Here is a 27,072-nt window from a genome sequence, read left to right on the forward strand (position 1 = left end):
TATATATATATATATATATATATATATATATATATATATATATTTTTTTTTTTTTATTAGGAGCACACACACGGATTATAAATTTAATATTTTCATTCTTTAATATTTTCATTCAGAACGGTCCAGCATTAAGACCGCATTAATAGCAATAATTCTTATTTACTGCTATTGTTCTTGATTTTTTAAATTGTTCTTGATTATTATTATTATATATATATATATTTATTTTTTTGGGCTATTATATATGCTATGTTATGTTTAGTGATTTTGATGTCGCAGACTAAAATACTGGCAGGAATAAATATTTAGGCAAATTTACTCATTAAAACCAAAGGTGTTCATCTGTGATTGTACATCAAGAGCAAGGACACGTTGTGTGCATTTTGTTTTGTGCTTTTACCAGACCGAAACGCTCGATTGTCTGTGTGAAAACTGCGTGTGCACGAGCGCCAAGAGAACTGATAACAGCAGCAACGAGCACTGGCCATGATTTCAGAAACAACACATTCCTGCAGATAGATCGCCTCTTATTTAACACAGACCTATAGCCTTATCGAATTGAGATATTTCTTTCTTTTTGGGTACAATTATTGCTGAGTTTAAGTTCACTTTTGAGACGTTTCAGATTCTCGCAGAGACACAGTTGAAAGCGCAGCCTGTTTTTTTTTTTATTTTATTTTATTATTCAAAACAAAAGTACAAGGTTTTGTTGTTATTGTGAGCGTACAAAAATAAAAGTAGACCATTCGTAGTCTTGCATCAATCTGTAAGCTATCGCCAAAAATGACGGAAGGCCTGTTTTTGTTTCAGCTGTCATGAGGAAAAAATCCATCAGAACGCGCCGGCGCTTTCGTCGGCCAGACGGATAAAAATTTAACCAATTTAGTTTCATATTTATATTTAAATATTGGGCTATTGCCTATTATTTTTAAATGAATAAATTCCACCTATGTTCATTATGAAAAGGGAATAGCATGACGGATGCGCTATGTCGGAAGACAAATGCAGCGGGTCAGACATAAGTTTGACCACTTCATTAAGTTTTGTTTTATAGTAAGTATTTCTTTAAAGTGAATTTCGTTTTGTAGAAATTGTATCTTAATTTCAATCAATGTTTCATCAACCAGTTGCCTATATTTAATAAATAGGAAGAAAACCATGAACGTCGGGTGTGGAATGGAAACGAAACCATGTTTCCGCGGCCTTTGAATAAGGCTGAAGCAATAGAAGTCTTTCTGTTTTAATTAAATTTATTTATTACTTTATTACATGTCTTTATTACTTAAATAATTGATAAGATGTTTTTGGTCGAACAATATATTTTAGCTGGTCTACTTAGACACACATTTGCGTAGTGGCTTATTGTGCAAACTTTTTTTTTCCTACCACATGCCAAACATTTCTTGCAGATTTAAAAAAACAAACAAACAACAAAAAAAAAAAACACGACGCTCCGACGTTTACAAAATCCCTCCTCGCTCCAGTCAAAACTTCGCACATACTCTGCTCGGCAGCAGCAGACGCTGGCAAACACGCGGGGGGAGGGTTGATCCCATTCAAACTTCTGGAGTGGAGCGTGAAACACTGCAAAACACTGCAAATCTCCATAATACAAACAAATAAAGAAACTTACTGCAAATACTCATAACAGAGTCTAACAATTGTGTATTTCGTCAGCTTATTTCATATGATCAGATCAGGATGTTAAAATTAACAAAAAGAACCAAGATTGCAAAAAGGTCTGTCACGCGCATAGGCTAATATTTTGAGTCTCCCGCCCTCTGGATTAATGGCTTTGGTGACAAACATTTTACACAAAGCGCCCTTCCCCCATCTCAAACTTGTCAAGCACTGTTAGGTTGGGTGCTTTTTATACACACAAGATAATGTAAAAAATATACATTGATATATAAATGGAACACAATCGGTTTGTTGTTTTTGTTTGTTTTTCTTTAACATTTTTATTTTATTTGGATGGCAGATTATGTACAGTTATTGTTCTAATAATATACGGAACCATAATGTTACATATCTTGGTCAATTCTTTCGAGCTGCTTTACAGCTTAACCACAGTTTGCAACATCAGCAGTTACTGAAATGAACTGAATCAACACAGATCTGCTGATATAAATAAATAGGCCTAAATAAATAGCAAAAAACAAGATTGGGTTTGTACGGTTCATCTGAACTATAATTTAATGATTTATGTTATGATGTTATAGAAGTACAGTGTACAGATGCCTATATGTTTTGCACAAAGTAATATTTAATAAAGAATCTTAAACTTCCAATGTTAAACATGTTCTCGTCATTTTGCTCTTAACTGCAGTCAAAATACAAATAGGCCTAGCCTATACAATATTCATATGCATTGTGTAGTCCATTGTGGAGAGTCAGATTAGGCGCAAACTCTACAGCAGAAACTTTTTATCTTAATAGCCTAGCACTTGTTGAATAACAAAATGTTGATTATTGGGATAACATTTTGTTTTTTTTTTTTTCGTAATTGTATAGCTTATGGCATGACATTTCTTTTTGTAATGTTTATGAGCATGTTAATGGATACAAACGGCACAATTGCAGTTTATCAGATTGTTACATAGCTATAGTTGAAACATTAACACATTAAAATCGTCTGATAATCATACAGTAGTTAACATGAACCCATTGTAAGCGATGTATTACCATTACATCATGGGCGTACGGGACACTCCCGCAACCCCCACCCTATGATGGGCCCCGGCGCAGATTATTTACTATTTCGCCTTTGCTTTTTTTAGAACTAAACTCAATTGACTAAAGATAAAAATAAAGCATCCAACTGAAGCCCAAAAATGCAAGCAGAATACCACAGAAACTAGTGCTAAATTACCACAAAAGGGGGAAGAATTCACTGTTGTTTCCATCGCCGTTTGTAAGGTAGCCAAGACAACAGCAAGCTTTGATGCGCTGTGCTACTGTGTTACTGTTAGCGGTGGTGTGCCGAGACAAATAAATATGTTCGGTCTTTGCTGAGATATTATTATTATTATATTGCCCAAACGTAAATAGCATATAAGTCTAGAGTTAGGCTATTTCTTTATTCTTTTACTGTAAATACATGAATTTAGTTTTGAAATTTCTAAGGTCATTCTGAAACCCAGGCATGGCTACGTTGACAACTCCGTTTAGAGCTCAGGTCATCTCACTTTCCGCTCTTCCTTCCTCTACGGATGAACGAGAGCTGGAATTACTCTGCCCTGTCAGGACATTGTGAACCTATGTGGAGCGATCTCAGCCTTTCAGGCAGTCGGATCAGCTCCTTGTTTGTTTTGGTGGCCGCACCAAGGGGTCTCCGGTCTCAAAACAACGTCTCTCACGTTGGATAGTCGACGCCATTAATCTGTGTTACTCCTCCCTGGGTGCTGAATGCCCCATAGGAGTGAGAGCTCATTCCACTAGGGGAATGGCTTCCTCATGGGCTTGGTCCAACGGAGTTTCCATATAAGACATCTGTGAGGTGGCCGGCTGGTCTTCGCCGTCCACTTTTGTCAGGTTCTACCATCTTGATGTCCCAACCTTACAAGCTCGGGTTCTTTCAGTGTGATTGGCGGCCCCTTATGAGTTCCGCCTCACGCCGTTACAGGATTCATTTCCTTGTAGTGTAACAAGGGATACGGCGGCTTTGCCTTCTTGCTTGTTTCCCTGGTCCCCTCCCGGCGTCCGAAAGAAGTTTTGACGTTTCCTGCCGTGGCATGGCACGGTTGAATTCGTTCCCCATACGCAGTACAGGAGAAGTATCGAAAGGGAACGCACTCGGTTACTAACGTAACCTCGGTTCCCTGAGATACGGAACGAGTACTGCGTTACTTGCCGTGCCACGAGGCTGCGGCTCAGAGTCGTCACTTCAGTCGATTGGCACTGAAATCCTATGGCGAAACGCCTGCTTATATAGCACTTAACCACGCCCATTTCAGCGGGAAAGTTCGCGCTTTCTCGCCATAGGTCGCGCAGCTATGCCGCGCCGCCATTGGTTCAACAACTTGTCTATGAGTGAACCAATGACGGTGCAGTTACACTGCGTTATTTAAAAAGGCTTCAGTGACGGGGAAAAACGGAGACCTTTCCCCATACGCAGTACTCGTTCCGTATCTCAGGGAACCGAGGTCACGTTAGTAAACGAGTACGTTATTCTGACTGCATTCTATAGGCTTCATCATGCAGTGTGTCAGACACAGACGAGGACACAGAGGTAAGTGCAATGTGAAACAGTTTATTAAACAGAGGTATCGGACACGTAGAACACTAAATGGATGATAACAGTTTACTTTCCTTTGTAGACAGGGAGGACATCTGCGATGGTTGGCAGCAATGGGGTCTACCACGGCCTCGAGGAGCGGGTCGGTCAGGGTGGTCCTGGTGGAAATGAGTCACTTCATTAAGCTGCCTCTCGATGGTGAAAGGTCCAATGTAGCGAGGACTCAACTTACGGCAGGGCAGCCGGAGACGGATGTCCTGGGTGGATAACCAAACCTTTTGCCCAGGTTGGTATTGCGGTGTGGGTCCTCTCCTGACGTCAGCTTGTGCCTTGTGTCTCCAGACTGCCTGCTGGAGTTGCACGTGAGCTGAGTCCCAGACCCTCTCACTCTGTCGGAACCAATGATCTACCGCTGGGACCTCCGAGGGCTCCGTGAGCCCTGTGGTGGACTGCCGGAGGGAGTTCTGGGCGTACTCGGCCCAGGGTAGATATTGACTCCAACAATCCTGGTTCCGATGGCAGTAAACCCTCAGGAATCTTCTGATTTCCTGGATCTTGCGCTCAGTCTGGCCATTAGTTTGAGGATGGTACCCGGAGGATAGGCTGACGGATAGGGGACAGAAGAAGGCTGACAAGACTCGGGATATGAACTGGGGTCCACGGTCGGATACAATGTCCTCAGGGAGCCCAAAGTGACGGAAGACGTGTTGGAAGAGTGCCTCTGCCGTTTCCAGAGCGGTAGGCAACCCTTTGAGGGGAATGAGCTTGCATGACTTCGAGAAGCGGTCCACGATGACCAAGACACACTTTTTTTTAAAGAAAATGACCAATGGTTTCTCTAGATAAAACTCTTATTCCTCGTCTGGGATCATGTCGAGCTCTTTGAAGCTGCTTTGAAACTGATATTTGGACCTTCAACCCACTGAACCCCAGTGAAGTCCACTATATGGAGAAAAATCCTGGAATTTTTATATATATATATACAGTACAGTCCAAAAGTTTGGAACCACTAAGATTTTTAATGTTTTTAAAAGAAGTTTCGTCTGCTCACCAAGGCTACATTTATTGAATTAAAAATATAGTAAAAAACAGTAATATTGTGAAATATTATTACAATTTAAAATAACTGTGTACTATTTAAATATATTTGACGAAGTAATTTATTCCTGTGATGCAAAGCTGAATTTTCAGCATCGTTACTCCAGTCTTCAGTGTCACATGATCCTTCAGAAATCATTCTAATATGCTGATTTGCTGCTCAAGAAACATTTATGATTATTTTCAATGTTGAAAACAGTTGTGTACTTTTTTTTCAGGATTCCTTGATGAATAGAAAGTTCAAAAGAACAGCATTTATCTGAAATACAAAGCTTCTGTAGCATTATACACTACCGTTCAAAAGTTTGGGGTCAGTAAGAATTTTTATTTTTATTTTTTTGAAAAGAAATTAAAGAAATGAATACTTTTATTCAGCAAGAAAGCATTAAATCAATCAAAAGTGGCAGTAAAGACATTTATAATGTTACAAAAGATTAGATTTCAGATAAACACTATTTATCTTTCTATTTGCAAAGTTATTTAATCTTACATTTATGGTCCCGATTCGTGCCTCATTCTCAGTTTGTCTTTTTCACTCATTGAATGCATAGGCCTATGGGAAAGAGTCATGAACATGAAGCCAATCCCAGAAACCTCCCAGACTTACTTCAGTACAGGGCTTGTAAACATGTTCAGGGGGTGGTGTAACAATTGTCCAATGAGAATATACTTTCATGATATAGGAATGTGGTACATATAGAAAAAACAAGTCTAAATATGGTCAACATCTGGTCCAGTGCCCCTGCCTGCCTTGGGCTCCAGTAAGGCCTAAAAAGCAGGGACCCTTTCTTGGCTGCTTTCCAAGAAACACACACACATATACATTGTGTACATTAAAACCAGATGTGTGATGAAACCATAACAACCAGTCTCCGTTCTGCCCTTGCATCCATGAAGACCAGGTGAGGGAAAACAGGAAGAAACAGGGAAAGAAAAGAGTCAGGCTGATAAGAATATATATCACTATTCATCAAATAATCCTGAAAAAAATATTGTACACAAATATTTTGTACAATTGTATACATTAAATGTTTCTTGAGCAGCAGATCAGCATATTAGAATGATTTCTGAAGGATCATGTGACACTGAAGACTGGAGTAATGCTGAAAATTCAGCTTTGATCACAGGAATAAATTACTTTGTCAAATATATTCAAATAGAAAACAGTTATTTTAAATTGTAATAATATTTCACAATATTACTGTTTTTACTGTATTTTTAATTAAATAAATGTAGCCTTGGTGAGCAGATGAAACTTCTTTTAAAAACATTAAAAATCTTAGTGGTTCCAAACTTTTGGACTGTATATGTATATATATATATATATATATATATATATATATATATATATATATATATATATATATATAATCAAATTAAATGTTATGAGAAATGAATTAAATGTTTAAAAAGAATTTAAAAAAAAAAATTATTTTTTTAATAAATTAAAAAAAAGAAGAGAAAGGAGCAAAAATGTCACATGTATAAACAGGTATAGACATTACAATTTATTCACAGAATAGATTTAAAGCTTTAAAATAATTTGGGTGGGTGGTTTTTGAGTAGCTGGAAGTTTTTCTACAACCCTGCTGACGATATGTGACGTAGCCTCGCGGCGATGACGTCACCACTAGCGCGCGCGGCGCGCGCTCGTACAGCATCGAGTCTTCTGAAGAGAGGTGAGCAGTTCATAGTGTTTTGCACATTTAAACTATTGTAAAATGCTCTTCACACAGTTTTTGTTTGCAACAGTACAGCGCTGTTTGTGTGTTTAATGACTTAAATAATCACGACGAGCTTGTGAGGAAATCAGAAGTTCATTCAGTTCGATTGTGTGAATGTTTGTTTCAATGTTTCCAGTGATAATGTTGCTGTTACTGAATGAGGGGAATTGATGCAAACTTATCTCTGTGTTGATGCTGCGATGTTACCAACTGTTTTTCTCAGATTTGGTAGATCAAATCTGTTGTAGTTACTTTATATGGATACATTTCAGAACAGATAGTTACTTAATAGCCTACTGAGCCGATATAATGAGCCATGGGGGACATTTAAAATCAAATAGACACTGGAAACTTTTTCTATTTTGTTTTGGCTTACTAAGCCTGTTTAAATATTTATATATATTTTTTTTTATCACTGTCTGTTTCATAAAACTACATCATGTTAATTATTTCTTTACTTCATTGCTCTGAATGTAGTTATTAGTAAACCAACGTGTATTTAGATATTGTGTGCTCTAGTATAGTTATTTATCTGTAGATATGAATGAAGATGGGTGTCATCAAATTTCTGTTCATTCTTTAATTTCTTCATTCAAACTGTTATTTATAGTTACAGTATATTATTTTCAATATTTATAGAAAGATATCTTAATCTTTAATATTACGGGGGCAGAATTAATAAATATGGATAGAAATGTGTGAATTTCCACAGATGTGAGTCAAATAAATCGGTGTCACTAAATGAGCATTTTAAATTGAAGTGCTCCTTGTGTTGATGCTGTTATTTTTAATATAGTAATATAATGATTTACAAAGAGGTAACACTTTATATTTGTAAGTTGAGCCTGGGGTAATATCGATATTATTTCTTAATGTGTAAATTATAGTACAGTACCAGTCAAAAGTATGGACACACTTTCCCATTCATGTCCAAACATTTGACTTGTACCTTATAGAATATAGTACGTAAACAAAATATAATACTTTTCACATTTTTGATCACTCAAATATTTTTAAAATAATGCGAATTAATTAAATGAATAAAAACAACCATATTAATAGTTAAAAAAACAAAACATTTCTATTAGTTTTTTTGTAGTTTAATATTCACAGATGCATCACAATTTGATTGAAGTGTACTGAATAACTTCATTTTATATATATATATATATATATATATATATATATATATATATATATATATTAGTTTAAATATTGTAATATTATTTTTTATTTAATCTATGTTGATTATGAAATGAAATGTGAAGAGCACGAGTAAGATAGACTATCATGAGATTTATGTCGGGAGACATGGAGTGGGTCAGACATGATTTTGACCACTTCATTAAGTTTTAATGAAAGACTTTCTTTAAAGTGAATTTAATTTTGTAAAAATTGTATCAATGTTTCATCAAACAATCACCTGGTTTTAATAATTAAGAAGCAAACCAAGTAAATGTGGCGTGAGTTGAACACAGTGTTGAATTCTAGAGCTGCTATAAACCAGAAGGCTATGGGATCTTCAAAGATGTCTGCTTTATGCTGCGTTCACACTGAACATAACTGGGGCATCTGATTTACATGTCAAGTCAATGTAAAGGCACCTCTAGACGTCCTGCGGCGCGAATCAAGTGTCTAGTGCGGCGCAAATCGGCATCAAATCAGCCGTTGACGCGCAAATTGAGCGTCGAATGAAGCGTTAAAGGGTTAGTTCACCCAAAAATAAAAATTATGTCATTTATTACTCACCCTCATGTCGTTTCACACCCGAAAGACCTTCTTTAATCTTCAGAACACAAATTAAGATATTTTAGTTCAAATCCGATGGCTCAGTGAGGCTTTCATAGGGAGCAATGACATTTCCTCTCTCAAGATCCATAAAGGTACTAAAAACATATTTAAATCAGTTCATGTGAGTACAGTGGTTCAATATTAATGTTATAAAGCCACAAGAATATTTTTGGTGCGCCAAAAAAATGCAAAATAACAACTTATTTAGTGATGGCCGAATTCAAAACAATGGTTCAGGAAGATTCGGAGCACAGTGAATCAGTGTGTCAAATCTTCTGTTTGGAGCACCAAAGTCACGTGATTTCAGCCGTTTGGCGGGTTTGAACTGCGATCCGATTCATGATTCGACACACTGATTCATAATACTCCGATGCTGAAGCAGTGTTTTGAAATTGGCCATCACTAAGTCGTTATTTAGTTTTTTTGCCACACCAAAAATATTCTTGTTGCTTTATAATATTAATATTGAACCACTGTACTCACATGAACTGATTTAAATGTGTTTTTAGTACATTAATGGATCTTGAGAGAGGAAGTGACATTACTCCCTATGAAGGTCTCACTGAGCCATCGGATTTCAACAAAAACATCTTTGTGTTTTGTGTTCAGAAGATGAATGAAGGTCTTACGGGTGTGGAACGACATGAAGGTAAGTAATAAATGACATAATTTTCATTTTTGTGTGAACTAACCCTTTAAGCGTGAGTGATTTACATGTTAAGTCAATGCAAAGACACGAATTTACAGCGTGAATTGAGCGTTTTGGGCGTTTGATGCGTGTAGCACGCAAGTTGAAAAATCTGAACTTTGGTGAGAATTCGCACAGCGTTAACCAATCAGGAGCTTGCTCTAGTAGTGACGTGACGTAGCGAGCTGATGCAGAAATCCAAAACAACAATGAAGGACAAAATCATCTTCGCTGTTTATCTTCAAACTTTTATAGAAACCAAAATAAAAAGGATCTTGCGTGAAAGAAGGTGATTGAGTGAGTCGGACAATCTGGCAAGTTGTATAGTCGCAAATAGTCTCCCATGATGCAAATTCACGTCTGAACACACTTTGTTTAGACACACGTCTGACTTCACAATGTTCAAGCGTCCAACTAGACGTGTCTGGCGCAAATTTGACGCCCCAGACGTGTTCGGTGTGAACGCAGCATTACTATTTTACTACTTGTAAATTAGTTCAAACATAAATGATGTATTGTTGATTTCAGCAAATCTGCTGCATCTGCACATAAGTGAAGCTTCTCCCACAACAATTACGTCATCATTGGAGTTCTAATTCAGCAATAAATGCTGGGATATTCCCATCAGACGAGCATCAGAGTATCAGGAAGAGCTGAAATCTGCAAAGACTGAGTTTATTAAAGACGACAGTGAGAACATGAGTGATCCAGAACCCTGCAGAATGAAACACACTGAAGAACAAAGAGGTTGGTGTTTATTAGTAAACATTGACAAGCATATTATCTAATATTTCTAGGTATGTGAATATACAGTAGTCAACATATGAAGTGGATCAAAATGGAAGGTTTTAGGACAACTTTGATGATCCACTTCAAATGTTGAATACTGGGATTATTTTATTCTCCTCCCATCATGCTGTAGAAAGAGCCTAGATGATGTCACTTCCTGGGTGTCACAATTTTAAGAAATGCTTTTACGGACACAGTAAACTTAAACTGAAATGCAGGGAAATTTGCTTGATATTGTGTTTCTTATGTCCCACATTCACATGTGTATGGAAGGAAAAAATAATTTGACCGGCCCTTACTTATTAAAAAGTCTTTAGTACAATGAATTAAACAGCAATCTAACTGTTTTTTGTCAAAATATGGCAGGATTGTATATTTTAATGTTAATGGTCTGTTCACAGAGAGGATTAAACCTTAGTTCAATTAGGATATTTAAGTGGCATTTATTGAAAGTCCACCAGAAAAAAAAAAAAAAACATTTTAATCTTGAACTTGTTTAAAGTCCCTGTAAAGTCAATTCTGAGAATTCTTTCTAAAAACTTTATAAATGTTACAAATGTATTGCTAAAACACATTACAAAGTGTGTGAATTGAGTAATGCTTAATTGTGAAGTTAGAGCGTTAAACAGTTTTTCACCAAGTCTCTGCTCGCGATTTTTTGGGCGGAGCTAAAACGGGGGTCTAATGACGCACATCGTCCCCCGAGCATAGCCCCGCCCCTAACACTATATAACTGTCGATGATGCACAGAGTGTGGCGCCGCCTCTACAGCGGTTCAAACGCTGTGTCTCGAGCCTATGGTCTCGAGTGTCATTACGCTCATACAGCCCTTTGTACATTTAGCTAGTAATGCCTTCGTCACGCAAATGCATATAAGTTGGTTGTTATAATATACTTATAATATACAATACAGCTCGGTCTTCTTATTTCCTCCCGTCTCGCGGCACCGTCATTTGTCGACTCGACAACAGTCCGGCAGTAGGCTACGTGCCCACCAATGAGTGTAAGTTACCGAGTTTGCGTATGTTATAATTAGTAGGTAGTCCACAGTAACTCTACTAAAATGTGCAACCCTCAAACGTGATTCTTTTGTTTATATGCATCAGTATGTTTGACTCATTAGACAAGTAAGTTGAGACAGCAGCTCTCGTGAGTGGGTGTGGTTTCAGCGCTGACAGCGGACATGCCCCCAGCGTTTGAGAGCAGAGAGCGCTGCCTATTTTTTCGAGATTTTGAAAACATTTCATTTACTTGCAGATTTTTTTAATCATTCAAATTTGGCTGGGTGGTTAATAACACATTTTTCTGTGGTGTGATAAGCTCAAAACACATACTTTAAAATGACTTTACAGGGACTTTAAGCCTTTTCTGTGAAACTGGGGGTTAATCGCATTAGATAATTATGTCATTGATCAAATATAATTGATAGTTCTCACTACAGAAACATGCATCAAAATGATCATAATATTTTATTGCAGTTGTATATTAGGCTACATCACTTATGTCATTTCACTTAATATTTCTCTGTTTGAATAATATTTATATTTTTTTCAGTAAACCAACATATTTTTTTCATTTCAGAGCTGATGGAGGAGAGTGAAGAACTGAGTGAAGTGAAGGAGAATCATGTCAAACCTGGAGAAAAACCTTTGAGTCACTCAAAGACTAAAAAGACATTTTTAAAGAAAAGAAGAGCCAAGAAATCTACAACCTGCACTCAGTGTGGAAAGAGTTTCTCAACCAAACATCTTCAGAGTCACATGAGAGTTCATACTGGAGAGAGACCGTTCACATGTGATCAATGTGGAAAGAGATTCACACAATCATCAGTCCTTAAGCTTCACATGAGAATCCACACCGGAGAAAAGCCGTTCACATGTGATCAATGCGGCCGAACTTTTCATAAGGCATCAAGCCTGAGTTCACACCTGGCAGTTCATACGAAGGAGAAGCCACATTCATGTTCTGTGTGTGGAAAGAGTTTTTCACTGCTGGGAAATTTACATACACATCAGAAAATACACACTGGTGTGAGAGAGTACATGTGTTTTGAGTGTGAGAAGACTTTTAGTACAGCTGAACATTTAAAACGTCACCAGAGAATTCACACTGGAGAAAAACCTTACAAGTGTTCACACTGTGACAAGAGATTCAGTCAGTCATCAGATCTGAAAAAACATGAGATGATCCACACTGGAGAAAAACCTTATGAGTGTTCACACTGTGACAAGAGATTCAGTCAGTCAACAAATCTGAAAAGACATGAGAGGATCCACACTGGAGAGAAGAAGTGTGGAACCAGTTTAACACAATCAGCAAACCTTGAGAACCACTTGAGAGAGAAGCCATTCACATGTGATCAGTGTGGGAAGAGTTTCCCATACAAACATATTCTTGAGGTTCACGTGAGGATCCACACCGGAGAGAAGCCGTTCAAGTGTGATCAATGTGGAACGAAATTTTCAAAAAAACAATATCTTAATATGCACAAGAGGATCCACACTGGAGAGAAGCCGTTCGCATGTGATCAGTGTGGGAAATCATTTCTTGGGTCATCAGGCCTGAAGAAACACCTGACAGTTCATACGAAGGAGAAGCCACATTCATGTTCTGTGTGTGGAAAGAGTTTTTCACAGCTGGGAAATTTACAGAGACATCAGAAAAAACACACTGGTGTGAGAGAGTACATGTGCTTTGAGTGTGAGAAGACTTTCATTTCAGCCAGTGATTTAAAACTGCACCAGAGAATTCACACTGGAGAAAAACCTTACCAGTGTTCACACTGTGACAAGAGATTCAGTGTGTCATCAAATCTGAAAAGACATGAGAGGATCCACAGCAGAGAGAAGCCACACACGTGTGATCAGTGTGGAAAGAGTTTCACTATTAAAAGTCACCTGAAGCGACACATGAAGATCCATGCAGTGGAGAAACCTTTTCTGTGTGTCAGTCAGATCTCTCCTCTCCACCTGTAGCTGATGGTGGTGTGAAGAGACACCCGATGTGAATGTGAAGCACTTTGTGTGTTCAGTATATAAATGCCTCATTCATTCATTCATTCATTCATCCATTTACTCATTAGTTTCTTTACAGCCACAGTGAGTGACATGACATTTTGTTGGTTGATCTGATATCCGTACATGTCTGTATGCCTGTTGTTTTTATGAAGAACCACCAGAAAGCATCTGGAAGGAGAGGACAGAGAGATCCAGTGATCCAGAACCTGCAGATGAAACTTCACGATACTGAAGAACAAAGAGGTTGTGTCCATGAGTGACAAAGAAACATCATCCAAAGTTCATCTTCAGCAGTTTGTGTTAATTGTGTTGACTAGTATTTTTTTAATACTAAACTAAATAAGTGTTATTGTGCTCTCATATTCAGGGAGCTGAAGAAGAGGAGGAATAGGAAGACAATCTGATATTTTTTGTATCGTTCTTTATTGTTTTTCATTAAAACATCTAGTTTCTCTTCCACTTCTACTCTTCCATTCAAATGTAAGATATACTTTCATATAGCCTTGAAACTGGACACTTTGCTTCTCTTCTACTAATGCATAATAAATCATATTTCACCACATACATGACTGTCATTGAATGAGATTGTTGTCTGTCTACATTATTATTTCACCATTGATATCCTGTATATACATTTCAAAGAGTTTGTTCTAGTCAGTTTGATGTTCATTCACACCATGAGGCTTCATGAAGTCAGAACAAATACCCTCATTCAAGTGTTGATAAAAAGGATCCATGAAGCTAGAATAAAATGTTTTTAAATTTTATTTAGTACACTTAAAGGCATAATTCAAGCATAAAAATGTAATACCTAAATAGGAACTGTTAGATCAAAATCTCAATAATAGGTAGAATATTTGTAATCCCAGTCATCAGTTAAGAAACAGGCGCCTCAACCCCTGTGATGTGTGGCAGCAGCAGCGCGAGATCTTGGGAGAAAGACCAAGCAGACGCAGATCAAGTGTGGTATAAAGCAATAAAATAAAAATTAAAAATAGCAGTATTAAGTGCAAACATGATATATCAATTGCAAACTATAAGTGTGATGTTGTTACCTTAAAACCTTATTGCAGTATAAACTAGTAACTAAATAGTTTACTGAGAGTATACTTCAAAGTGCATTTTAATAAAGCAAATGTCCTAGTCAGTTTGATGTTCATTCACACCATGAGGCTTCATGAAGTCAGAACAAATACCCTCATTCAAGTGTTGATAAAAAGGATCCATGAAGCTAGAATAAAATGTTTTTAAATTTTATTTAGTACACTTAAAGGCATAATTCAAGCATAAAAATGTAATACCTAAATAGGAACTGTTAGATCAAAATCTCAATAATAGGTAGATTATTTGTAGTCTCAGTCATCAGTTAAGAAACAGGCACCTCAACCCCTGTGATGTGTGGCAGCAGCAGCGCGAGATCTCGGGAGAAAGACCAAGCAGATGCAGATCAAGTGTGGTATAAAGCAATAAAATAAAAAAATAAAAATAGCAGTATAAGTGCAAACATGATATATCAATTGCAAACTATAAGTGTGATGTTGTTAAAACCTTATTGCAGTATAAACTAGTAACTAGCCTAAATAGTTTACTGAGAGTATACTTCAAAGTGTATTTTAATAAAGCAAATGTCCTTGAAGTATTAACATAGTAAACTACTAATATATGTAAGTTCACTTGTACAGATTTAGTACAATAGAGAAACATGGTTGTGAACTAGTTGTGCACTTAAAGATTACTACTGTAACACTTTAACATATACTAAATCAGGCAAATTTAGTTTCAAGCAGGACATTTACAAGTTTACTAGTACATTGATATCACACTTACTACATACAAAAAAATATATACTTGAACATAATTTAAGTGTACTTCATTAAATTAACTTTTTCGTAAGGAACTGTCTCCATCTCACCACAGCTTTAAAGCTTTACAGCAGAAAGAGAGCAGCTGAAATAAAGATAAGTGCAGTGTACTCTTTGTGTTTTGTGTGTGTGATTATGTTGATGTTTTGTCATTGTGGACAGTATTTGGCACAATTTTGAGCATCTACTGTTGACGGCCTATTGTGTTACTCTTCACACCTTCCCTTTCAATCATTATCTTTCAATAGAGCAGTTTTATAGTCTTTTCTCATATATCCTGACTCAAATCAGTTTCTAACAGCAAACACTCAGAATAAAGTGAGATGATCTGCTAATGATCTGAATGTCTTGTTGAATGAGTGTTGATAGTCTGAGGATCATCAATATCAACAGAGAAACTGCTGAAAACACATTATGCTGATATCTTCAGATAAACTGACACTTGAAAAAAAGCTCCTCCCACATCAGTTAACCAATAAATGCTGGGATATTCCCATCAGACGAGCATCAGAGCATCAGGAAGAGCTGAAATCTGCAAAGACTGAGTTTATTAAAGAGGACAGTGAGAACATGAGTGATCCAGAACCCTGCAGAATGAAACACACTGAAGATACTGAAGAACAAAGAGGTTGGTGTTTATTCTTCATTTATTCATGATGCTGAACAACATTCATGTTAGAAAGATTCAGACACTTCATTACGGTTAGATAAACAGTTAAACTATGAAACAGAATGATCTGGGTTTTTTTTTTCTTTTAAACAAATGTTGAATAAACGGAGGTTTGAAAAACGTTAAATATTAAATAATACTAAATATTGTTTGAAATTAGTTTACTGCTTAATTTATTTCTGGTTCACAATTTGCAATGTAACCATATTTTTTTAATATAGTTACATCATTGATATAGTTATATCATTGAATAAACAGTAAATGCCAAACTGTGTCAAGTAAATACAGTGGCATGAAAAGGTATGTGAACCCCTTGCAGAGTCTGTTAAAAATTAGAATTATTTTAATAAAATAAGAGGGATAATAAAAAAATGCATGTTATTTTTTGTTTAGTACTGTCCTGAGTAAGATATTTTACATAAAAGATGTTTGCATTTTAGTTCACAAGACAAAACAATAGCTGAATTTATTAAAATAACCCCATTCATAAGTATGTGAACCACTGATTCTCAATACTGTGTGTGGTTACCTGATGATCCACGACTGTTTCTATGTTTTGTGATGGTTGTTCATGAGTCTCTTGTTTGTCCTGAGCAGTTAAACTGAGCTGTTCTTCAGAAAAATCCTCCGGCTCCTGCAGATTCATCAGTTTTCAAGCATTTTTGCATATTTGAATCCTTTCCAGCAGTGACTGTAGGATTTTGAGATCTGTGTTTTCATACTGAGGACAATTGAGGGACTCAAACACAACTATTAAAAAAGGTTCAAACATTCACTGATGCTCCAGAAGGAAATACAACGCATTAAGAGCCGAGGGGTGAAACTTTTGAATAAGATGAAGATGTCACAATTTTTCTTATTTTGTTTAAATATCATTGTTTTTCATTTAGTACTGCCCTTCGGAACCAACAGAAGATACTTGCATGTTTCCCGGCAGAAAAATGAAGTACAATTTACCTTGATATTTGAATTTCAAAAGTCATCAGTGAATGTTTGAACCTTTTTTAAAAGTTGAGTTTGAGTCCCTCAGTTGTCCTCAGTGTGAAAAGATGAATCTCAAAATCCTACAGTCACTGCTGGAAAGGGTTCAAATTTGCAAAAATGCTTGAAAACTGATGAATCTGCAGGAGCTGGAGGATTTTTCTGAAGAACAGAGCTCAGTTTAACTGCTCAGGACAAACAAGAGACTCATGAACAACCATCACAAAACATAAAAACAGTCGTGGATCATCAGGTAACCACACACAGTATTGAGAATCAGTGGTTCACAAACTTATGAATGGGGTTATTTTAATAAATTCAGCTATTTTTTTTTTTTGTCTTGTGAACTAAAATGCAAACACCTATTATGTAAAATATCTTACTCAGGACAGTACTAAACAAAAAATAACGTGCATTTTGAATTATCCCTCTTATTTTACTAAAATAATTCTAATTTTCATAGATTCTGCAAGGGGTTCACATACTTTTCATGATGCCACAATTTTTTAATATAGTTACAATGATTTTTTTTTTTTTTTTCAGGAATAAACAGTAAATGCCAAACTGTGTCAAGTAAATAAACTTTCCAGAATGGCTGACAGGGTTGTAAAATTAAATTAAGCAAAATCTGATTTATAGTTCCTGATATAGAAGTTATATAGATTATTCTTCTTTGAGTAACTTTGGTAACAGGGTTGATGAATGCGGTTAACACTGTACAAACTAAATATGATGGATTGGGATTATTTTCTTGTGCTCCCATCATGCTGTAGAAGGAGACCAGATCATGTCACTTCCTGTATGTCACAGTTAAAAAGACATCACAGTGATAGTAATATTTTATAGCAGTTGTCTAGTGTGTAGAATTTGAGGGTGAACCAGACACAAATGAATCTTGCAGATGATTCATTCAAACAGAATATCCCATTGAATTCTGAATCAACACTCAGGAATCTAATTCAGTTGAGCCTACACTGCAATTTTTTTATTATTATTATTTTGATGTACTGAAAATGAAATTAAACTTTTATTCTTTGATTTCAGAACTGGTGGAAGAGAGCAATGAGAGTGAAGAACTGAGTGAAGTGGAGGAGAAACATCATGACAAACCTGGAGAAAAACCTTTGAGTCGCTCAAAGACTAAAAAGACATTTTTAAAGGAAAGAGCTGAGAAATCTACAACCTGCACTCAGTGTGGAAAGAGTTTCTCAACCAAACAACATCTTGATGTTCACATGAGAGTTCATACTGGTGAAAGACCATTCACATGTAATCAGTGCGGAAGGAGATTCAGTCAATCATCATCCCTTAATGCTCACATGAGGATCCACACAGGAGAGAAGCCGTTCACATGCGATCAGTGTGGAAAGAGCTTCAATCAATCATCATCCCTTAATGCTCACATGAGGATCCACACCGGAGAGAAACCGTTCACATGTGATCAATGTGGTAAAACATTTACTCGGTCAATAAACCTGAAGACACACCTTAGAGTTCATACGAAGGAGAAGCCACATTCATGTTCTGTGTGTGGAAAGAGTTTTTCACTGCTGCAAAGTTTACAGGAACATCAGAAAATACACACTGGTGTGAGAGAGTACATGTGCTTTGAGTGTGAGAAGACTTTTATTACAGCAAACCGTTTAAAACGTCACCAGAGAATTCACACCGGTGAAAAACCTTACAAGTGTTCACACTGTGACAAGAGATTCAGTCGGTCAACAACTCTGAAAGCACATGAGAGGATCCACACTGGAGAGAAGCCGCACACGTGTGATCAATGTGGAAAGAGTTTCACTTTTAAAAGTCAACTGAAGCGACACATGAAGATCCATGCAGTGGAGAAACCAGATCACAGTCTGAAATCACAGTAAGTTGTTAATCTTTATCATCAACAAAGTATTTTCTGTGTGAGTCAGTCAGATCTTTCCTCTCCACCTATAGCTGATGGTGGTGTGAAGAGACAACTGATGTGGATGTGAATGTGAAGCAGTTTGTGTGTTCAGTATATAAGTGCCTCATTCATTCATTCATTCATTCATTCATTCATTCATCCATTTACTCATTAGTTTCTTTACAGCCACAGTGAGTGACATGACATTTTGTTGGTTGATCTGATATCTGTTCATGTCTGTATGCCTGTTGTTTTTATGAAGAACCACCAGAAATCATCTGGAAGGAGAGGACAGAGAGATCCAGTGATCCAGAACCTACAGATGAAACTTCACAATACTGAAGAACAAAGAGGTTGTGTCCATGAGTGACAAAGAAACATCATCCAAAGTTCATCTTCAGCAGTTTGTGTTAATGTTCCTAATGCTTTTGTATCACTCAGTTCTCTTTTAAAAAGGAAACTAGTATTTGTTTTTGTTTGTTGTGCTCATATTCAGGGTGCTGAAGAAGAGGCATAGAAAGACAATCTGATATTTATTATATCGTTCTTTATTGTTTTTCATTAAAACATCTAGTTTCTCTTCCACTTCTACTCTTCCATTCAAATGTAAGATATACTTTCATATAGCCTTGAAACTGGACACTTTGCTTCTCTTCTACTAATGCATAATAAATCATATTTCACCACACACATGACTGTCATTGAATGAGATTGTTGTCTGTCTACATTATTATTTCACCATTGATATCCTGTATATACATTTCAAAGAGTTTGTTCTAGTCAGTTTGATGTTCATTTACGATGTATATACATTTCAAAGAGTTTGTTCTAGTCAGTTTGATGTTCATTTACACCATGAGGCTTCATGAAGTCAGATCAATTACCTTCATTCAAGTGTTGATTAAAAGGATCCATGACGCTAGAATAAAATGTTTTTAAATTTAAAGTACAGTTAAAGACATATTTCAAGCATTTAAAATGTAATACATATATAGAAACATAGCAGTATAATTAAAGTGCAAAAATTATATTGTCACAGACATGCCGGGCTCCAACACCCACCAATCACAGCGCACTCCATCTCCTCATCAACTCACTAATCAGCACCAGTACAAAAGACACTCACACACATCCTCACATTGTCCCGTCTCGTTCGCATCAAAGGACTTACCTCTATGCTTACCTCAAGGACTTCCTTTGCTACTTACCTGTCTCCTGTGTCTCAGTAGTACAGATTCAGTACAATTGAGAAACAAGGTTGTGCACATAAAGTTTACTACTGTAACACTTATGCTTTTTATATACTATGTTTTATTGTACTAAATCAGGCAAATTTAGTTTCAAGCAGAACATTTACAAGTTTACTAGTACATTGATATCACACTTACTACATACTTAAAAAAATACTTGATCATAATATGTGTACTTCCTTAAATGAACTTTTTTGTAAAGCTACCATCTCACCACAGCTTTACACAACCAGCAGAAAGAGAGCAGTTGAAATAAAGATAAGTGCAGTGTACTCTTTGTGTTTTGTGTGTGTGATTATGTTGATGTTTTTGTCGTTGTGGACAGTATTTGGCACATCTTTGAGCATCTACTGTTGACGGCCTATTATGTCACAACTCGCGCTTTTCAGTCATCTTTCAGTTGAGCAGTGTAATATTTTAGCATAGTTAGTAGTGATACGTGGAATGATGGTGATATGCGGTACTGTGCAGGGAGGTTGAGTCGGTATGTCACTTCATTAAGCTGCCTCTCGATGGTGAAAGGTCCAATGTAGCGGGGACTCAACTTACGGCAGGGCAGCCGGAGACGGATGTCCAGGGTGGATAACCAAACCTTTTGCCCAGGTTGGTATTGCGGTGTGGGTCCTCTCCTGACGTCAGCTTGTGCCTTGTGTCTCCAGACTGCCTGCTGGAGTTGCACGTGAGCTGAGTCCCAGACCCTCTCGCTCTGTCGGAACCAATGATCTACCGCTGGGACCTCCGAGGGCTCATCCGACCATGGGAAGAGAGGAGGCTGATATCCCAGGACGCACTGGAACGGGGTGAGCCCTGTGGTGGACTGCCGGAGGGAGTTCTGGGCGTACTCGGCCCAGGGTAGATATTGACTCCAACAATCCTGGTTCTGATGGCAGTAAACCCTCAGGAATCTCCCGATTTCCTGGATCTTGCGCTCAGTCTTGCCATTAGTTTGAGGATGGTACCCAGAGGATAGGCTGACGGATACTCCTAGGAGACGGAAGAAGGCTGACCAGACTCGGGATATGAACTGGGGTCCACGGTCGGATATGATGTCCTCAGGGAGCCCAAAGTGACGGAAGACGTGTTGGAAGAGTGCCTCTGCCGTTTCCAGAGCGGTAGGCAACCCTTTGAGGGGAATGAGCTTGCATGACTTCGAGAAGCGGTTCACGACGACCAAGACACAGGCGAATCCTTGAGAAAGGGGTAGATCCGTCATGAAATCCACCCCAATGTGAGTCCAAGGGCGTTCAGGGATGGGCAGAGGCACTAGCTTCCCCTCAGGCAATCTCCTAGGAGTATCCGGAATGATGCAGACTGACGTATCAGGAGATATCCTGAGACATGGAGAGCCACCAGTAATGCTGACGTAGGAGCGAGAGGGTCCTTCTCCTGCCTGGGTGTCCAGAGCCCGGTGAAGAATGAACTAAGTCCAAGAGGGGAAGGCGATGGTTAGGTGGCACATACAGGTGCCCCTCTGGACCTCCCGGCGGAGCAGGGTTTTGGATGTTCTCCAGTTGGATCTGTTGATGGATGGCCCACTGAATGGGACTGACGAGCATGGCTCGAGGGAGAATGGTCTCGGGGTTTTCAGGTTCAGGATCCGCTTGATATAGTTGAGATAGAGAATCAGCTCTGTTGTTTTGATCTCCAGGACGATATGTGACCTTGAAGTTAAAGCGGGTGAAGAATAAGGCCCATCTGTGGTTGAGCTGTTTGGCATCTCTCAGATATTCAAGGTCGGTGATTACATCAAAGGGGTGTTTAGCTCCCTCCAGCCGATGTCTCCATTCCTCCAGGGCGAGCTTGATAGCCAGGATTTCCCGATTACCAATATCATAATTCTGCTCTGCCGGGGATAGCTTCTTCGAGAAGAAGGCGCATGGATGGAGTCGTAAGGGTTCCCCCTGCCGCTGTGACAGCACCGCTCCGACCCCGGTAGAGGAGTCATCGACCTCCACGATGAACTGGTGAATGGACCAGGATCGGAGTGGACTGGAAGGCAAGCTTCAACTGATGGAAGGCTTCCTTGGCAGAGGTGTTCCAGGACAGAGACTTGGGCCGGTTCTTTAACAGGGAGGTGAGAGGTGAGCTGAGTAGACTGTAGTTGTGGATAAAGTGTTGGTAGAAGTTGGCAAATCCCAGGAATCTCTGTAGTTCTTTGATGGTGTTGGGTAACAGCCAGTGAAGAATGGTGTCCACCTTCCTCTGGTCCATCTTGATGCCGTGGTTGTCAATAATGTATCCTAGAAACTGGACTGAGGTGGTATGGAACTCACACTTCTCCAACTTGAGATACAGGTGATGCTCACAACGTTTTTGGAGGACTATCATCTATGTAGACAATGATGAACTTGTTCAGGAATTCACGGAAGACTTCGTTCATATATTTCTGGAAGACGGAAGGTGAGTTGGACAACCCATACGGCATCACCCGGTACTCGTAGTGCCGGAAGGGGTGATGAAGGCGGTCCTCCACTCGTCACCCTTCCGAATGCGAATGAGGTTATAGGCGCTTCTTAAGTCGAGCTTGGAGAAGATGGTGGCACCTCGGAGTTGCTCAAGGGCTGCAGGGACCAGAGGAAGGGATAACTGAATTTAGTTGTTTGGGAGTTGAGATGATGATAATCAATACACGGCCGCAAACCTCCGTTCTTTTTTGCCACAAAGAAGAAGCTCGAAGCGGCAGGGGAGGTAGATGGTCTTATAAACCCTTGTTGGAGCGCTTCGTGCACGTACTCATCCATGGCCTGCTGCTCTGGGATGGACAGTGGATAGATGCAGCCTTTGGGTAAGGTATCCCCAGGCAGGAGGTCAATGGCGCAGTCCCATGGCTGATGAGGTGGAAGTTTGGTAGCCAACTGCTTACTGAAGACATCCTGGAACGCCCGGTAAGCAGGAGGGATGGTTACTTTGACGTGGGTGTCAGGAAAGTCAGGACTTTCCACAGATGTAGACTGCACTGGAAGCTGTTGGTAGAGTGGAGAGGATTTGGGTTTGACTTTGATTGGACAAGTTATACAGCTCTGGAAGCAGTTTTCACCCCATTTGAGGATTTCGCCAGAGGACCAGTGAATGTGGGGTTGATGCAGGTTTAACCATGGGCGTCCCAGGATGATATCAGCGGTTGACTCCTCCAGCACCATGAATGTGATGGTCTCCTCATGCAGATGACCGATGCGGAGAGTAAGTGTGGGGGAGAAATGGTGGACATGACCTCGGCCCAGCGGCTTTCCCTGTATCTGAGGTTGACTGGGCAGCGTTGGTGACGTGCATTCAGTCTTTGGAGGGTTTGCTGACTGATAAAGTTCCCAGCCGACCCGGAGTCGATGAGGGCTTGTGCTGAAATGGAGGAGGGAGAATTATTAACATACACAAGGGTCTTAGTAAGATGAGTAAGATGAATTGTACTCACCGCTGGGCGTGGAGGTCGCACTGGGCAGGTGGAAATCCTGTGTCCATCTCCCCCACAATACAAACACAACTGTTGGTTAATGCGGCGTTGGCGTTCTGTAGTGGTGAGATGTTGAGTGTCAATCTGCATGGGTTCTGGTGCTGGAGGTGCGACAGATGGTTGGATGGGCAGAGGATTGGCAGCGGGCGCGGTGATACCACAGGCTGATAGACGTTGTGATACTCGGACAGTTTTCTGGATTAATAACTCAAGACCCATGGAATCTTTATTAAACTACGATTAGTTGTTTTACCTCAGTAGAGTATCATATACACTGTGTCAGAATAATGATTTATTACCCTGATTTATGGCCCTAATTTATGACCCAGATTTTCTGTGTGTTGTCACTCAAGCTGGCTGGACAGTGGATGTCAAATATGTTTTATGAGGGCTGTGAGCCTTGATTGGCAGGTCAGTGGTTGTCAATGGTTGTTTTTTAAGGGTTGAATTTGTGGCTGTTGTCCCCTCAAGAGTGTCAATGAGATATAGAGTGAGTTGGATTTATAGTTAGATATATGGGTAAATTTATGGAGGTTGTATCTCAGCCCAGATTTGGCATTTTTATGACATTTTGGTGAATCCTGGGTAACTGGCTCCTTTCAGTCTGTTGGGAACTGATGGTGACCATGTTTTTCCTTTGATTGTGGGGTGGAAGTCACCCAAGCAAATTTCACACCTTAGTGTTAAAATCAGTGCTGTTTGGGGTCAATGGGGTATATGTTAATTGAGTCAGAAAATCTGAGTCAAGACATTAAGGATGTATTACCCCTACTACACACTGGCTATATTTATTTAAAATTACATGTCTGGGCATGTTCTTTTTTAGAACAACTGTGTGTGTGTGTGTGTGTGTGTGTGTGTGTGTGTGTGTGTGTGTGTGTGTGTGTGTGTGTGTGTGTGTGTGTGTGTGTGTGTGTGTGTGTTGGCACCATAGGATGATGAGTAATACCAAAACTATAGATTAATGTTAGTTCCTAAGACAAAGAATCAGAAATATTCATCAAGCCAAAGAGTCCTCATTAACCACACACCCCAGAATAGGTGTTGTTTGGGAGATGTTCTTTCTGGAGCATCTGTATCTGTGTTTCCAAACTCACCGATATGATCTATGTTAAAAAGACAAAAGAATGAAAAACATTTATTTAACTCACAGTGAAGGTGATTCTGAGTCAATCCTCTGTGTTTGTGTTAATGGTTTTACGACATTGCTTAGATGTCTTCATCAAAACCTTTCTGGTGATTCACTGGGCTCTCACACAAAAATATCTGATTTAGTGCTGATTTAGTCTACATAACATTATTCAATTCAATTCACATTTATTTGTATAGTGCTTTTCACAATATGCATTGTTTCAGAGCAGCTTTACAGGGAGTGCATGTCAACGTTTCAATAATCTGGTATCAGAGTGTGCAAGTTGTGCAATTTCAGAAATGTATATACAAATCACCCAGTTAGCTAACAATTTATTAATTTAAACAATGTATTAAATTATGGAAGAAACAATGTGCTTACTGAAGTTATGAAAATATGTTAACGAATGATTAGGATATATAGAAAAATTTAGCACTGGTGCATGCTGATCCAGAGTTTGGGGTCCTTGCAGGGGGTTGGGGTCATAGCTCCACAGGAGTTGAGGCATCTGAAGTCTTCTTCAGATCTGAATGTGTCTTTACTTTTGATACATTTGAAAAGTTTTAGTTTTAATAGTTAGTGTGTGTGTGTGTGTGTGTGTGTGTGTGTGTGTGTGTGTGTGTGTGTGTGTGTGTGTGTGTGTTGCAAAAGAACAAATACATACAAATACAGTAAAATAAGACACACAATTTTAAACGTTTAAATATTTACACATTTGTTTGCCACAAAAGCAAGACATGTTGTCTATTTTCTTTAAACTTTTTACTTTTCTTTTATTTTTTAATTTCTTTTAAAACAGTCTGATGACCCGCATTTTTATAACTAATGTAGCTGAGTGGTTTCCTCACACGAGCAAAAACTAATCTAGGTGTTATCTTTGTGAGGGCAGAACACAAAAGTTTGTGTTGAGTGATCAAGATTCATACTAAAAGAAAACTGTGAGTATGCTTAAACATGTAATTATACAATATTCTCAATTATACAACATTTTCAATAGGAATATTATGTTTTCATGTTGTCAAGTTTAGCTTGTTTGTTTTTTACTATCAATTTTTTAACTTCAACATACAGCACAAGATTAAAGAGATGAGTGTAGAATGTTTCAACTATTACCATCATCTTTGACCCCAAATAAACAGGTGTTTTTCTCTATATGTGTGTGTGTGTGTGTGTGTGTGTGTGTGTGTGTGTGTGTGTGTGTGTGTGTGTGTGTGTGTGTGCGTGCATGCATATGTGCGTGTGTGTTGCAAAAGAACAAAAACACATTTACTTCAAATTTCTGAGTTAAATAAGTGATTTTAATCATTTAAACATTTATACATCTGTTTGCCATAGAAAGCAAGGCATGTTTAAACAAAACTTTTACTTTATTTATTCTTTAATTTCTTTTAAAACAGTCTGATGACCAGCATTTTTTATTACTAATGTAGCCAAGTGGTTTCCTCACACGAGTAAAAACTCTTTGAATTTGTTTGTGACAAATACATAATTCCCACTTAGAAAACTTTTTTAAATGTATGGATGAACCTTTTTTCTTTTGACAAAACTACATTTAAAATTATTTACTTGAGGTGTTTAACAACCACAAGGGAATCATGTTGATCATTAAGTTTTAAGCATATAGTACAAACTTGCAAGGCTCAAGAAAACTCTTCTAGGTGTGATCTTTTTGAGGTCGAAACACAAAACTTTTTGTTGGGTGATCCAGACAAAGCTTTATACTTAAAGAAAATACTATGGAAGTCATTTTCAAACTGAAAGTATGCTTCAACATGTTAATATATAACTCAATTATACAACATTTTCAATAGGGATATTATGGTTTCATGTTGCTTTTAAAGTTTAGTTTGTTTGTTTGTTTTTTACTAACACTTTTTAACTTCAACTTCCAGCACAAAATAAAGAAAGTAGCTTAGTATGTTTCAGCTATTTCCATTTTCTTTGACCCTCAAATAAACAGGTAACGGAATGTTCAATGAAAGTGACAATATACAGTTAGATATTTTTCTGTGTGTGTAAATAGTTGTGCTAAAATCTATGTGTGTATTTTTACACATGGACATATTTTATCAGGGCTATGTCACACCGCTGTGATGCAAAGTTCCACACTTCTGCAAAAGCTATAGATAATTTTCAAACATAATCTTTATATAGAATTAAATGTATCCAAAACACCAAAAAAGAGGAAATCACTAAGAAAAGAGGGTACAGCACACATTGAAAAGTATAGTTATAATAAAAATACAGAAACACATTCGTGAGCAGTTGTGAAAATTTGTAAATGTAGTTTTGCAAATTTTTATCACTCTCCTAGTTTTAGTCATCTTGTTCAGATAGCAGATGACACTGTTCACATTATGTTTGTTAGACTGTGTTTTGTTTTTTGCTGTCACATTCAGAATAGGAATAAAAATGAAGAATTTAAGTGATAATCTTTCTGATTGAGAGTGTTTGATTAAATTGATGTTTCTTTTAGTGCAACTTTCCAGCT

General features: G+C 38.1%; 1 protein-coding gene across 1 annotated transcript in view; it reads left to right on the plus strand.

Moving 5' to 3' along the window:
- LOC137003129 (zinc finger protein 208-like) overlaps positions 1-27,072 on the plus strand; it is a 113,055-nt gene that overhangs the window by 15,821 nt on the left and 70,162 nt on the right. Inside the window, exons 4-8 of the mRNA XM_067363174.1 lie at positions 12,088-12,617; positions 12,666-13,272; positions 13,497-13,587; positions 15,637-15,834; positions 17,902-18,680. Of these exons, the coding sequence (XP_067219275.1) occupies positions 12,088-12,617; positions 12,666-13,272; positions 13,497-13,587; positions 15,637-15,834; positions 17,902-18,680 (2,205 nt within the window). The remainder of the gene's footprint in view (positions 1-12,087; positions 12,618-12,665; positions 13,273-13,496; positions 13,588-15,636; positions 15,835-17,901; positions 18,681-27,072) is intronic.

The sequence above is a fragment of the Chanodichthys erythropterus genome, chromosome 3, assembly GCF_024489055.1.
Source record: "Chanodichthys erythropterus isolate Z2021 chromosome 3, ASM2448905v1, whole genome shotgun sequence".
In the NCBI taxonomy this organism is placed as follows: Eukaryota; Metazoa; Chordata; class Actinopteri; order Cypriniformes; family Xenocyprididae; genus Chanodichthys; species Chanodichthys erythropterus.